Source organism: Amphibalanus amphitrite, unplaced genomic scaffold (genome assembly GCF_019059575.1).
Source record: "Amphibalanus amphitrite isolate SeventyFive unplaced genomic scaffold, NRLGWU_Aamphi_draft 000155F_arrow, whole genome shotgun sequence".
Taxonomy (NCBI): domain Eukaryota; kingdom Metazoa; phylum Arthropoda; class Thecostraca; order Balanomorpha; family Balanidae; genus Amphibalanus; species Amphibalanus amphitrite.
This window is the reverse complement of record NW_024881650.1, coordinates 89,025-102,757: the sequence shown is the minus strand read 5'-3', so window position 1 is coordinate 102,757 and position 13,733 is coordinate 89,025. Positions and strand designations below refer to the sequence as shown.

Here is a 13,733-nt window from a genome sequence, read left to right as displayed (position 1 = left end):
GAGGAGACGGTATATGTAGACATGACACATTATATGGTCTGGGTAAGCAAAGGTTTGAGAAGGTATGGTTAAATAGCTGGAGATGCACATCCCGTAACAGCGTAACAAAACTATAAAATCAGATATCCTTCAAGATAAGTAAAAGATCACAAGTGAAACATGAAGTAAACATATAACCGAAGCGTTAGATGGCATATGCCTCGCACATCAATCCACATGTTTTATACGTGAGATTGTCCTAACGAAAATATAGTGCCAAAGCGGGAAGCTAGATTTCAGGTCAAACACCTTTGAATAGAAAATACTGCTTCCTCTGAAACCGCAGCCGTTATGATCCATCTTCCGACGGTAAAGTAAACCACGCGCACATCCCGGCCAGACAGCGGTGACTGATAATATGATCCCCGCAGACGCGGCGCCAGTGAAGCCAGTAGGTTAGATCACCACCCCAAGAAACTGTGAAAACACGCGCGGCGCCAACACTAACAGGTCGGCCGGGGCGCGGCGGCGCGCCCCGGCACCGGGCCAGCTTTGTTGTTCCGCTCGGAGTATCGTCTCCTCCGAGCCCCGACCGGGCCCGGGGGCGGCGGACGGGACGGGACGAGCCCCGACCGGGCCCCGGGGGCGGCGGACGGGAGGGACGAGCCCCGGCGAGCCCCGCGGGACGGGCACCCACCGCGAGAACAGGTAGAAGCGGTTCTTCTTGAAGCCGGTGCAGAAGAGGGTGGGGTCCGGCGCGGTGGCCTCCAGCGTCGGGTTATCGGACGCCTCCATCTCCATGGTCACTGACGACTGGACCAGCTTCTTCGGCTTTCCCTGCGGCAGGCGGAGCGCCACGTCACGGGACAGTCAGACGGGACGGCGGCGGCCGCTCCGCGGGACCCTGCTAGGGATCATGGCAATGATAAAATCGCTTTAGAAATGTAATTCAATTTTCGAAATTATTGCAGTTTTACACAAGGTGGCAAAAAATATAACGGCCCTGACGTCCGAAAATACCTCAGTCAGCTTGTCCAGGATTAGATCATTAGACATCTGCTGAATACGCACATTGGTATCCTACTCTGAGTTAGGTAGCGCGCACAGCGAAGAGATAAGATAGTCGAAGTCAGATATAGCTGAGCTGCAAGCACCAGTCACCACTCACCAGTCAGTTACTGGCAGCAGCAACAATGCGAACCACGGACGAATGGCATCGGCTCACGACTGATATGATAATTCACTGCCATTCAGCATGTGTGCCCACAACCTCCTATACTAGCCGCAGTTGCCATGCAAGCCAATGTCATTCGTTCGTTACCAGTACCTCGAGTGTAAATATTACTCGCCTTTCACCGACATTTTACAAGTTCATCCATATGCAGCCGACAACTGCAAACGGCACGCGAAAGTGTTCAGTTCGCCGAAGTGAGTTCGTTCAGAGCTGCAACTCGCAGTGGACACACTCCCTTTCACGCCGCGCCAATCACAAAAAAGACACCAAGGTGAATAATGTGCTTGTTTACCGGAGAAATCGGCAGACATTAGAGCTGTAAAACACTCTGATGGTCCAATAAATCATACACTATCGTGCTGGCAATAACGGAGCTATCGCCATTCAAAACAAAGAAGAAGGAAGGAAACTCATCCCGACGGATCAAAATGTCTAATTGAAGAAAGCTGGCAGGAGCTTGTGTTTCGATTGGAATCCAGCATCACCATCCGTCATACAGAAAAGTGTTCAGAAGTGGAACTAGAGGCACGACAAAAATGTGACCACATCTGTGCCCTACCGATGAGCTGCCACGTAAAATGGCCCACAACTATGCCGGGTTGGTTCGAGAAATACGAGGCATCCAAGAGCATCCGATATCGGGTATTTTGAGAACAGCGAAAAGTAACTTACAATAACGACTTCACTGCACAGGGAGACGTGAGAATGTTCGATAACTAATTCACTTGAGCTGAAGACGTATTTTATTTACCAGTGGCTCAAGACACACAGCCTATGCATCACCGACCCCGATTAATCAGCTGGAGACTCGTGACACGCACCTGGAAGAGCGCCAGCTGCAGGAAGCGCACGTTCTCCGGCTTCCCGATGAGCTTCACCAGCCGGTTGGTGTGCAGGTTGATGAGCTTGACGCCCAGCATGGTGGCGTACATCAGGAAGTGGCCACTCTCGTCAAACAGCACGGTGCTCAGGTTCAGCGCCGACGACTTTTCCAGCTCCCGCTCTACAGCCATACTGTGACAGACACACGACGGCACGTTGTGAAAATCGGATATATGGGCCTCGTTTCATAAAAGGAATTACTTACGGAGTTCCGTCAATTATGCCAGATTTGGCGTATTTGATGCCAATTCGGTTTCATAAAGCCGGAGACCGGAGTAATTCACGTCATCGAAAGTACGGAGCTTCATTTACGGCAAATGCTCGATTCCGGACCAATTGATGCCATTTGGGTTTCATAAAACGACGTAATTAACGCCAAATATTTTATCAAGCTCTTGATATCAGTGGTGTAAACTACGCACAAAAATGTTGCGTGATTTTGAATTAATGTGAAGATTTGAAGCTAGTTTTTGATATATTTCATAACGTTGAGCCCGGTGAGGAAGAAAGAACAGCCAAAAAGAGAAAAAGAAACTGCAAATCTTCTGTACCAGTCGCTTTTTGTGGCCACTATCGGAATTTTGTTTATTCGCCGCGCCGCGCCACTTTCGTAGTTAGGCACTTCTGCTTCTGCTGGCTTTCTGCTGTTTTTAATATATTGTTTTAATAAAGGATGGTCATCAATATAAATTTTGTTTTTTCATAAATAATTTCTAAGATCTAAATTTAACATAATTGTTTTATAATTTCTCGTAAAAAAATAAGTGTTGACATGAAATTGTAATTTGTAGGACGCTTGATAAATTACGGTAACTACGCAAATGTGCTTAGTTACCAGTGGCGGTCGCAGGGGGGGGGGGGCCATCAGGGCCATGGCCCCCCCCAAAGCCAAATCAGGGGGGGCCATCATATCATTTGGCCCCCCCCCCAAACAACCGATGGGCCCCCATGGCCGTATGGGGCCCTGGCCCGTATTCGATTGTCACGAGGCTCGAGAAACCCACGCCAGCTATTAGCAGCTCCCATACCAGTCTTTGAGGGTCCTACACTGACCTCTGAGGGCCCTTCAGTGGCGGTCAAGCGTCCACATTGACCGCTGAGGACCCACATTGACCTCTGAGGGCCCTCCACTGGCCTTTGAGGGCCCCTAAACCGGCCTCAAGGGCCCAGCCGGCGTCTGAGAGCCTCACACCGGCCTCTGGTGGCCTCATTTCTGTCTCTCGAGTCCCAAGACTAGACTTTAAGTGTCTCTGAGGGCCCCGCACTGGATTCTGAAGACCCGATGCCGGCCTCTAAGAGCCCGCATCGGCCTCTGGGGGCCCATCTTGGCCTTTGAGGGCCCTCTGCTGGTCTCTGGTGTCCAACGCCGGCCCATGCCGTCCTTTTAGGGCCCCATACTGACCTCTGAGGGCCCCATGCTGGCTGGCCTGTAAGGACCCACATTAGCCTCTGAGAGCCCCCGCACTGGATTCTGGAGACCCGATGCCGGCCTCTAAGAGCCCGCATCGGCCTCTGGGGGCCCATCTTGGCCTTTGAGGGCCCTCCGCCGCTGGTCTCTGGTGTCCAACGCCGGCCCATGCCGGCCTTTTAGGGCCCCATACTGACCTCTGAGGGCCCCATGCTGGCCTGTAAGGACCCACATTAGCCTCTGAGGACCCCCGCACTGGATTCTGAAGACCCAATGCCGGCCGCTCAGGGCCCGCATCAGCGTCTGAGGGCCCATCTTGGCCTTTGAGGGCCCTCCGCTGGCCTCTGGGATTCAACGCCGGCCCATGCCGGTCTTTTAGGGCCCCACACTGACCTCTGAGGGCCCCATGCTGGTCTGTAAGGACACACATTAGCCTTTGTGGACCCCGCACTGTATTCTGAAGACCCGATGCCGGCATCTAAGGGCCCGCATCATCCTCTGAGGGCCCATCTTGGCTTTTGAGGGCCCTCTGCTGGCCTCTGGGGTCCAACACCGGCCAATGCCAGTCTTTTAGGGTCCCATTCTGACCTTTGAGGGCCCCATGCTGGCCTGTAAGGGCTCACATTAGCCTTTGAGGCCCCCTGGATTCATAAGACCCGATGCCGGCCTCTAAGGGTCAGCATCGGCTTATGAGGGCCCATGTTGGACTTTGAGGGCCTTCTGTTGGCCTCTGGGGTCCAACGCCGGCCCATGCCGGTCTTTTAGGGCCCCACACTGACCTCTGAGGGCCCGTGCTGGCCTGTAAGGACCCACCTTAGTCTCTGAGGGCCCGCACGGGCTTCTGAAGACCCGATGCCGGCCGCTCAGGGCCCGCATTGGCGTCTGAGGGCCCATCTTGGCCTTTGAGGACCCTCCACTGGCCTCTGGGGCCCAACACCGGCCCATGCCGGTCTTTTAGGGTCCTATTCTGACCTTTGAGGGCCCCATGCTGGCCTGTAAGGGCTCACATTAGCCTCTGAGGGCCCCCCACACTGGATTCTGAAGACCCGATGCCGGCCTCTAAGGGCCCGCATCGGTCTCTGAGGGCCCATCTTGGCCTTTGACGGCCCTCTACTGGCCTCTGGGGTCCAACGCCGGCCCATGTCGGTCTTTTAGAGCCCCACGGTAACCTCTGAGGGCTCCATGCTGGCCTGTAAGGACCCACATTAGCCTTTGAGTGCCCAATTCGGTCTCTGATGGTCTCAAACTGCCCTTTGCAGGCCCTGTACCCACACCGGCCTTTGATGGCCCTATTATGTTCTCTGGGGGGGGGGGGGGCTCAAGCCTTACCTTTGGGCGTCACGCACTTGCCTCTGAAGGCCCACATCAGCCTTTGGGGCCCTACCTGGGGCCTTTGAGGCCCTTCGCTGACCCTTGGGTCCAACGCCGGCCTCTGGGGGGTCTGACACCGTACTCTAAGGGCCCCATTGCAGCCTCTAGGCGATAGGTATTGCCGAAGCGCTATCGATGGGCCCATAAGTGTAGGAACCATGGGTGCAGTGGGCGCAGTTGCACCAACAATAATTCTGCAGTGGGTGCAGACAATGCATTCTGCATCCACAGTAATCTGGAACAACACCCCCTTTTCTCAGCAACACTACTTTCCATGCAGCACGACAAATTTAGGATATTTGGCCCACTATCCATCTTCCGAAGTATTGGCTACTGTAATGGCCTTCAAAACTTACATTTGTGCTCAAGTAAAAACAAAAAAAAAGATGAAACGGAACACATGTGATTGAACAGTGAACAGATACCGATGACCCACTGTCAAAAGTTTTAGCACGATGATCTTAGAAAATGGCAAAGTTAGCCGCGCCGCCTTTACTTTTGCGGTAGTCCATTCACAGTTGCGTGAATTATTGACAATATCAATGTTTCAAAATGCACTTATCGGTACCTTTTCGACATGGTACACCCTCAAAGCTCGCATTTCGCAATGAGCCTCCTCTCGGGTGCCGCTCACTACCCCCCCCCCCCCGCTTCACCGGCCATGGCCTGGATTTCTGCACCCGTGCACTACGTCCGTGGGCCCCTTTAAGCTAGCACCGGGCCCCCCGGGTCAGCGCAGGGGCCCCTTTGACAAGTTGGCCCCCCCAAACTCCAAGTCTGCGACCGCCCCTGTTAGTTACGGAGGTGTAAACAATTCCAGTTGTGGCTTTGTGAAACGGCTTTATTTGCGCTCCGTAGTTTGAAAGGGTGTGAATTACGGAAAGGTGTAAGTTACGGCAGAGCTTTATGAAACGAGGCCCAGGGCCTCGTTTCATAAAACTCGGCCGTAACTTACACCTTTCCGTGATTCACACCCCTTCAAACTACGGAGCGCAAATGAAGCGGTTTCACAAAGCCACAACTGGAATTGTTTACACCTCCGTAACTAAGCACATTTGCGTAGTTACCGTAATTTACCAAGCGTCCTACAAATTACAACTTCATGTCAACACTTACTTTTTTTACGAGAAATTATAAAACAATTATGTTTAATTTAAATCTTAAAAATTATTTATGAAAAAACAACATTGATATTGATAACCATCTACTATTTATAAATCCTAAAAAGTCCGCCGCCGGTTACTCCCAAAAAGGCTTATTGCGGCGCCGTCGATTCATGCAGGAGGGTGAAATTTTCACGACTCGTGGGTCACGTCATTCAACAGGTCGTATTAAATTTTGGGCACGATGCGGCCGGGGGTGCGCCCGTGGCGCGTGCTCACGTGGTGTGCCATAGGGTTTACACTAGAATCGGCAACAGGCTATTGCTCGGGAACGGTAAGGGCTACGGGGGTGAAATTTTCGCTGTAAGTCGGACGCGTGCACTCATTTGTCGTATTAAATTTTCGAGGGGGTGGGTTCAGCGGTGTGCACGTGGTGGGGCCGCGACCGGCGCCGAGCAGAAGGCACGTGCTTTAGGCTCAGTTGTTCGCTTAAAAAACTGAGTGAAAAGCATCAGAGCCGGGAGGTCGTTGACCTTTGACAACGAAGGCCGACACAAGGCACCGCTCGCCAAGGGGATTCGCCAGTAAATACAATTAATTTGTTCTTGCAATATCTCAGCCGTTTCTGGGCCGATTTAGCTGAAACTTGGTAGTGTAGGGTATGGTAGGGTAGGGTAGGGTAGGGTAGGGGATTGTAGGGTAGGGTAGGGTAGGGTAGGGGATTGTAGGGTAGGGTAGGGTAGGGTAGGGTAGGGTAGAGTAGGGTAGGGTAGTGTAGGGGTAGTGTAGGGTAGGGTAGGGTAGTGTAAGGTTAGGGTAGGGTAGGGTAGGGTAGGGTAGGGGATTGTAGGGTAGGGTAGGGGATTGTAGGGTAGCGTAGGTAGGGTAGGGTAGAGTAGGGTAGAGTAGGGTAGTGTGGGGGTAGGGTAGGGTAGTGTAGGGGTAGTGTAGGGTAGTGTAGGGGTAGGGAAGGGTAGGGTAGGGTAGGGTAGGGTAGGGTAGGGTGCGTATTTACAAATTGCAACCGAGCTCCGCCGTGGGGTAAGGTGGGCAGGGGTTTTCGCACTACGGCTGCGGTTGAACTACCGTCTGTGGTAGAAACTTCAGGACGATGGCGCGTTTCATACGAAATCTGGCGCAATGTTTGTTAGCTTCTGTACTTGTACTTGCTTGTACTGTTATTTGCTGTGAATTCTTGAAGTGGGGGTGTTTCAATAACAATTTGTGGATTATTTGAGTTTCTTTATATAAACATAATACTGATATGATCAATTACTTAGTTTGGGAATTGATACACATTTTGTAGAGATTTGTCTGGCAAATGGTGTAACAAACCTCAAGCCTATCATGATCTGAAGCTGTTATAACAAATCAAAATTGCTTCAATGTTACCTTGTACCTTGTTGGAAAGACTGGAGCATGGTTCAAGATGATGCATAAAAATTCAAGATTTGTGCGAAAGCTTGTGACTGAAGAACGAAAACAGTTTGATATGATTGTGATGGCGACAATCAAACGTGGAAATGGACGACAAAAGTAGAGTTTCAACGGTATATGTCAAGTTTAGGTCCTAATTACAACTGTGGCGCTTTTGATACAAATATGAAACAGCAAAAATTTTAGGTTTTAGGTTAGGTTAGGTTGTAGGTTTGTAGGTTTTAGGTTGTAGGTAGGTAGGTTTGTAGGTTAGGTTAGGTTAGGGTAGGTTTGTAGGTTGTAGGTTGGTAGGTTATAGGTAAGTAGGTAAGGTTAGGTCAGGTTTGATTATGTTTTTTTCTTTTATTTGCGAGACACATGAGTATCATTTTTGGATTCAGGATGTCAAATAATGTAAAAATATGAAAAATTTATCAATGAAATCTTCTTAGGACTTAAACTTGACATTTACCGTTTCAACACTCCAGCATGTGAGAATAACTTCAGAAATTCATAGTTCTTGTACATAGTATTGCATTCTTCTTATGTACAGTTATAGGTTTTGTTAGGGTATTTCAAATTCATTGTGTCAGTTGAGACATAGATGGATTGCTGATTTTTTTTTTTTAGAATCATTGTATGGTAGCTAGGTACTTGTTCGGTAAAAAGGTAGGTATGTGATGAATGCCATGAGAAGGTTTTTATGATTTAATATATGGTCGTTGTTGTACCTACAAAAATGCAAGCTTACTAGCAACTAGTTTCTGAATCAAATCGAAAGTATTTGCCATGAATGTAAATATGTACCTGCAAAGTATGTCAATAAATTTGTGTGATGTTGACCAGAGAGTTTTATCATCTGGGCATTTATGTCGCTTCCTACATTAGTTGTTAAGCATAGTAATTACGGATGAACTTTGTGCCAATATCTTCAATGCACATTGCACAATGTATGTAGCATGTCTACAACCCTCACTGATCCTGCTATAGCTATAGGCATTTGGCACCAGCTTGACCAAGGGCATGAACTTCACAGTTGCACAACCTTTTGTTTTGTCATGTACCACCAGTCATTTTTTTTGTGCACCAGTCACTTTTTTGTGCACATAGCAGTGCACACAACAATGTGCAGAGGACCTACACAAAAACAACATGATTAGTGTGCACAATGCACAGCATTGTACCCTGATTATTTGAATATTTTGACCACTCAACAGTCAACAGTCAGGAGATAATTGTTTAATATCACATTTATTATAGGTCACTTGTCAAACAATAGCATGATGACACACATTTTGACAAGCAATCATGGTAGTATTCCAATAAGTTGGACAGTCACCTCCCTGGGCGTCATTTTTCCGGGAAGGTACCTCTGCAGTGTTGTGGTAGGCTAGGTTGAATTGGGTTAAGTTAGGCGAAGTAAGGTGGTTAGGACCAGGTCAGACCGTAAGGCCTGGTCAGGTTGATTTTAATCTTTCATTCTAATTTGACATAGATACCTATTCCCTATGTTTTTGCTCCAGCCTGAATTTCATTAGGTAATGAGTTAATTTTGCTTTGTTTTTATCTGTCTTGTTTTGTGTTTTGTCCCTTATATTTTGCCCCATAGGCAAGGGTGGAGCTTTTCCAGGAAAGGTGGTGGAGCATGATTGGAGGCGCTCAACCAGACGGCATAGGAGGGCACGATTTCTGAACGCGCACTGATGCCTGATACTGATTCAAGCCACGCTGTCTTCATGCGGGGCGGCGCGCTACTTAAAAGTCCCTAAAAGAACGGGAAGTGATGCCGATAGAACCTTCAATCATTCTGGGCTAACGCTTATGACTTGGAAAAAGTCGCGATCCCAATTCAATCGAAAACCTGTGGGCTCTTGTTCAGCAGGAGGTTATGAAGAGCCACCCGCCATAAGCACTGCTCAACCGCAGGCACAGGTTTAGACGGCGTTGGTCCGCATCAAAGCAAGTGTGCTGGAGGATTCATTGGCTGAAATGCTCCAGAACATTCACCACTGTGTTTTTATGAAAGGTGGCTACAAGCCCAGTTAAAAGAAAAAGTACCAGATTGTTTTGCTTTTTAATTACAGCGGGAAGAAAGGTGTCCGGATAATTTCGTTACACCCCCTGTAATGTTCAAATAGTTGCTAAATTCGAAATCAGCTCCAAAAACTAGCCTAGAAACATGTAAAACTCGAAAAAGGAACCGAGGTCATCAAAGGTCATTGAGCTGACCTGACCTTCAGGTGACCTTGACACCCACCCTAATGCATGGGACCAGCATCATATCACATGTTTCAACGCTTGAAACCACGTGAAGACTGCAACCGCGCGGCTAATGCGATCCGGCATACGCCGAATCGCGATTCGGGCCAAACATGGTCTCGAGAAATAGGTCACAGGTCAAAGGTCATTTAGGTCAGGGTCATGAAATTTTCAGGGTAGGTGTAAAATTGATAAAATCGGGGGCATTGAAATTTTCGTCGCGATCGGACGGTTTTTACACGAGTTACTCACGAAAAACCGATAAAGCGCACCCAAAAAGGCAGAAATATGCACATGCGATATCCTATACTGCGAAAAAAGTGCATCATTTTTTAACGTCGCCGACAAATTGTAATTACCCTAAGCTCAGGCAGATGTATGGTAGAAAATCCCCCAAGTGAAATACACTACGGCGGAAATAAAATACCCTACGGCGGAGCTCGGTTGCAATTTGTAAATACGCGGGTAGGGTAGGGTAGAGTAGGGGATTGTAAGGTAGGGTAGGGTAGGGTAGGGTAGGGGATTGTAGGGTAGGGTAGGGTAGGGTAGTGTAGGTTAGGGTAGGGTAGGGTAGGTAGTGCAGGGGTAGGGTAGGGTAGTTTAGGGTAGGTTAGGGTAGGGTAGGGTAGGGTATGGTAGGGTAGTGTAGGGGTAGGGTAGGGTAGGGTAATGTAGGGTAGGTTAGGGTAGGGTAGTGTAGGGGTAGGGTAGGGTAGGTTAGGGTAGGGGTAGGGTAGGGTAGGGGTAGGGTAGGGTAGGGTAGGGTAGGGTAGGGTAGGGGTAGGGTTAAGTTAAAAAAAGGGCCTAACCAACAAAACACTTGAACACCCCGCACCTATCACCAACCCTTACAGTTTAATTAAAAACGGCTACCCAAATCTATCCAAATAATACATCTAAAAATACAAGTCAATCACCCAAACCAATGCACCCGTAACATAACATAAATCAAAACATACAGTTATCGCGTAAACCTGTACCTCTAGTCTTTTATTAAATCAATATATTGAAAACAGCAGAAAGCCAGCTAAGCAGAAGTGCCTAACAACGAAAGTGGCGCGGCGCGGCGAATAAACAAAATTCCGATAGTGGCCACAAAAAGCGACTGGTACAGAAGATTTGCAGATTCTTTTTCTCATTTTGGCTGTTCTTTCTTCCTCACTGGGCTCAATATTATAAAATATATTAAAAATTAGCTTCGAATCTTCACATTAATTCAAATTCACGCAACATTTTTGTGCGTAGTTTACTCCACTGATATCAAGAACTTGATAAAATATTTGGCGTTAATTACGTCGTTTCATGAAACCCAACTGGCATCAATTGGTCCGGAATCGAGCATTTGCCGTAAATGAAGCTCCGTAATTTCGATGGCGTGAATTACTCCGGTCTCCGGCTTTATGAAACCGAATTGGCATCAAATACGCCAAATCTGGCATAATTAACGCAACGCCGTAAGTAATTCCTTTTATGAAACGAGGCCCTGGTGACAAACGGATAAACTTAGTGAAAAGGCATCGATATATGCAGACCAGGGCCTCGTTTCATAAAAGGAATTACTTACGGCGTTCCGTCAATTATGCCAGATTTGGCGTATTTGATGCCAATTCGGTTTCATAAAGCCGGAGACCGGAGTAATTCACGCCATCGAAATTACGGAGCTTCATTTACGGCAAATGCTCCATTCCGGACCAATTGATGCCATTTGGGTTTCATAAAACGACGTAATTAACGCCAAATATTTTATCAAGCTCTTGATATCAGTGGTGTAATTTACGCACAAAAATGTTGCGTGAATTTGAATTGATGTGAAGATTCGAAGCTATTTTTTGATATATTTTATAATGTTGAGCCCGGTGAGGAAGAAAGAACAGCCAAAATGAGAAAAAGAAACTGCAAATCTTCTGTACCAGTCGCTTTTTGTGGCCACTATCGGAATTTTGTTTATTCGCCGCGCCGCGCCACTTTCGTAGTTAGGCACTTCTGCTTAGCTGGCTTCCTGCTGTTTTCAATATATTGATTTAATAAAGGATGGTCATCAATATCAATTTTGTTTTTTCATAAATAATTTTTAAGATTTAAATTCAACATAATTGTTTTATAATTTATCGTAAAAAATAAGTGTTGACATGAAATTGTAATTTGTAGGACACTTGATAAACTACGGTAACTACGCAAATGTGCTTAGTTACGGAGGTGTAAACAATTCCAGTTTTGGCTTTGTGAAACGGCTTAATTTACGCTCCGTAGTTTGAGAGGGTGTGAAATACGGAAAGGTGTAAGTTACGGCAGAGTTTTATGAAACGAGGCCCAGGGCCTCGTTTCATAAAGCTCTGCCGTAACTTACACCTTTCCGTAATTCACACCCTTTCAAACTACGGAGCGCAAATAAAGCCGTTTCACAAAGTCACAACTGGAAATGTTTACACCTCCGTAACTAAGCACATTTGCGTAGTTGCCGTAATTTATCAAGCGTCCTACAAATTACAATTTCATGTCAACACTTATTTTTTCCGAGAAATTATAAAACAATTACGTTGAATTTAAATCTTAAAAATTATTTATGAAAAAACAAAATTGATATTGATTACCATCCTTTATTAAAACAACATATTAAAAACAGCAGAAAGCCAGCTAAGCAGAAGTGCCTAGCTACGAAAGTGGCGCGGCGCGGCGAATAAACAAAATTCCCGATAGTGGCCACAAAAAGTGACTGGTACAGAAGATTTGCAGTTTCTTTTTCTCATTTTGGCTGTTCTTTCTTCCTCACCGGGCTCAACATTATAAAATATATTAAAAATTAGCTTCGAATCTTCACATTAATTCAAAATCACGCAACATTTTTGTGCGTAGTTTACACCACTGATATCAAGAGCTTGATAAAATATTTGGCGTTAATTACGTCGTTTTATGAAACCCAAATGGCATCAATTGGTCCGGAATCGAGCATTTGCCGTAAATGAAGCTCCGTAATTTCGATGACGTGAATTACTCCGGTCTCCAGTTTTATGAAACCGAATTGGCATCAAATACGCCAAATCTGGCATAATTGACGGAACGCCGTAAGTAATTCCTTTTATGAAACGAGGCCCAGCACCGACAATTGGTAAGAATCACCGACAGACAAAAATACAAATATCTGACAACAAAAGCTGATACCAGAAAACAAATACCGACACCCGCTGGTTAACACGGACACACAGCAGCAAACACCAATATTAGGCAGGGGGACATTCAAACCCGATTACAACATAGTCCTCAGTGAAAAAGTTATTATGTGTCAGGCATTTAGCATGGCATAAAAACGAAACGAAATAAATGTGCAAATCTTTAACGTTGAGAGTGAACAAAGGACATTTAGCAGCAACCCCAGTCCCCTCCGTTCCACCCATACATAATCAATACCTCATGCCCCGCGGAGCATGCCAAACCCAGTCTCGCCCGGCCTCAGTTGAAACTGATGGCCACACAAACCAGGCCAACTATTCAGAAAGCAGCTGCGCCGTGATGCACAAATCAGCCAAACTATGACGGATGACACCGAAAAATGGACTCACTCAATTCATCGCTTAACCTAAAGGCAAACAACGATCGAAAATGGCTGGCAAGACAGGCTCAAAGAACGGTCGCAGCCGGCAACCCCAATATTAAACATTGTCGTCAAACGAACGCCACAAGTAAAGCGAAAAGTAAGAACGGAAAACTTTAATAACACAATGTTTATCTCCATCCACCACTTGCGGCTGATTCTTAACCAGATACGATAATTTATGTACCGATACCAATGCTTTGCAAGTACCACGTGTGCCGTACCACCGTCAGTGTTCCATCTCCCCCACCCCCATGAGCGCAGCCTCGTCACAGCCTGTGGCGCGCCGCGCGGCTCACCGTTTGCCGAACTCCATGCTGGGCACCTGCTGCTTGGCCTGCTGGAGCTCCGTGTAGTGCGCGATCGACTCGTCCAGCACGCGGGTCAGCTTACCCGTCAGGAAGCGGAACACGCGTATCTGACGGAGCGGGCGGACAGGGCTCCGGTGAAAACACGGCAGAGTGACGGGCTTTGAGTCGACATCGAGTTCAT

The 13,733-nt window shown here is 47.4% G+C and overlaps 1 protein-coding gene across 5 annotated transcripts in view; it reads right to left on the bottom strand.

Annotated features, from left to right (window-relative positions):
- LOC122383105 (peptidylprolyl isomerase domain and WD repeat-containing protein 1-like) overlaps positions 1-13,733 on the bottom strand; it is a 76,878-nt gene that overhangs the window by 31,896 nt on the left and 31,249 nt on the right. For all 5 annotated transcript variants that reach the window (XM_043369238.1, XM_043369242.1, XM_043369243.1 and 2 more), the window contains exons 8-10: positions 13,541-13,659; positions 2,035-2,227; positions 677-816 (exon numbers count right to left, since the gene is read on the bottom strand). In XM_043369238.1, the coding sequence (XP_043225173.1) occupies positions 677-816; positions 2,035-2,227; positions 13,541-13,659 (452 nt within the window). The remainder of the gene's footprint in view (positions 1-676; positions 817-2,034; positions 2,228-13,540; positions 13,660-13,733) is intronic.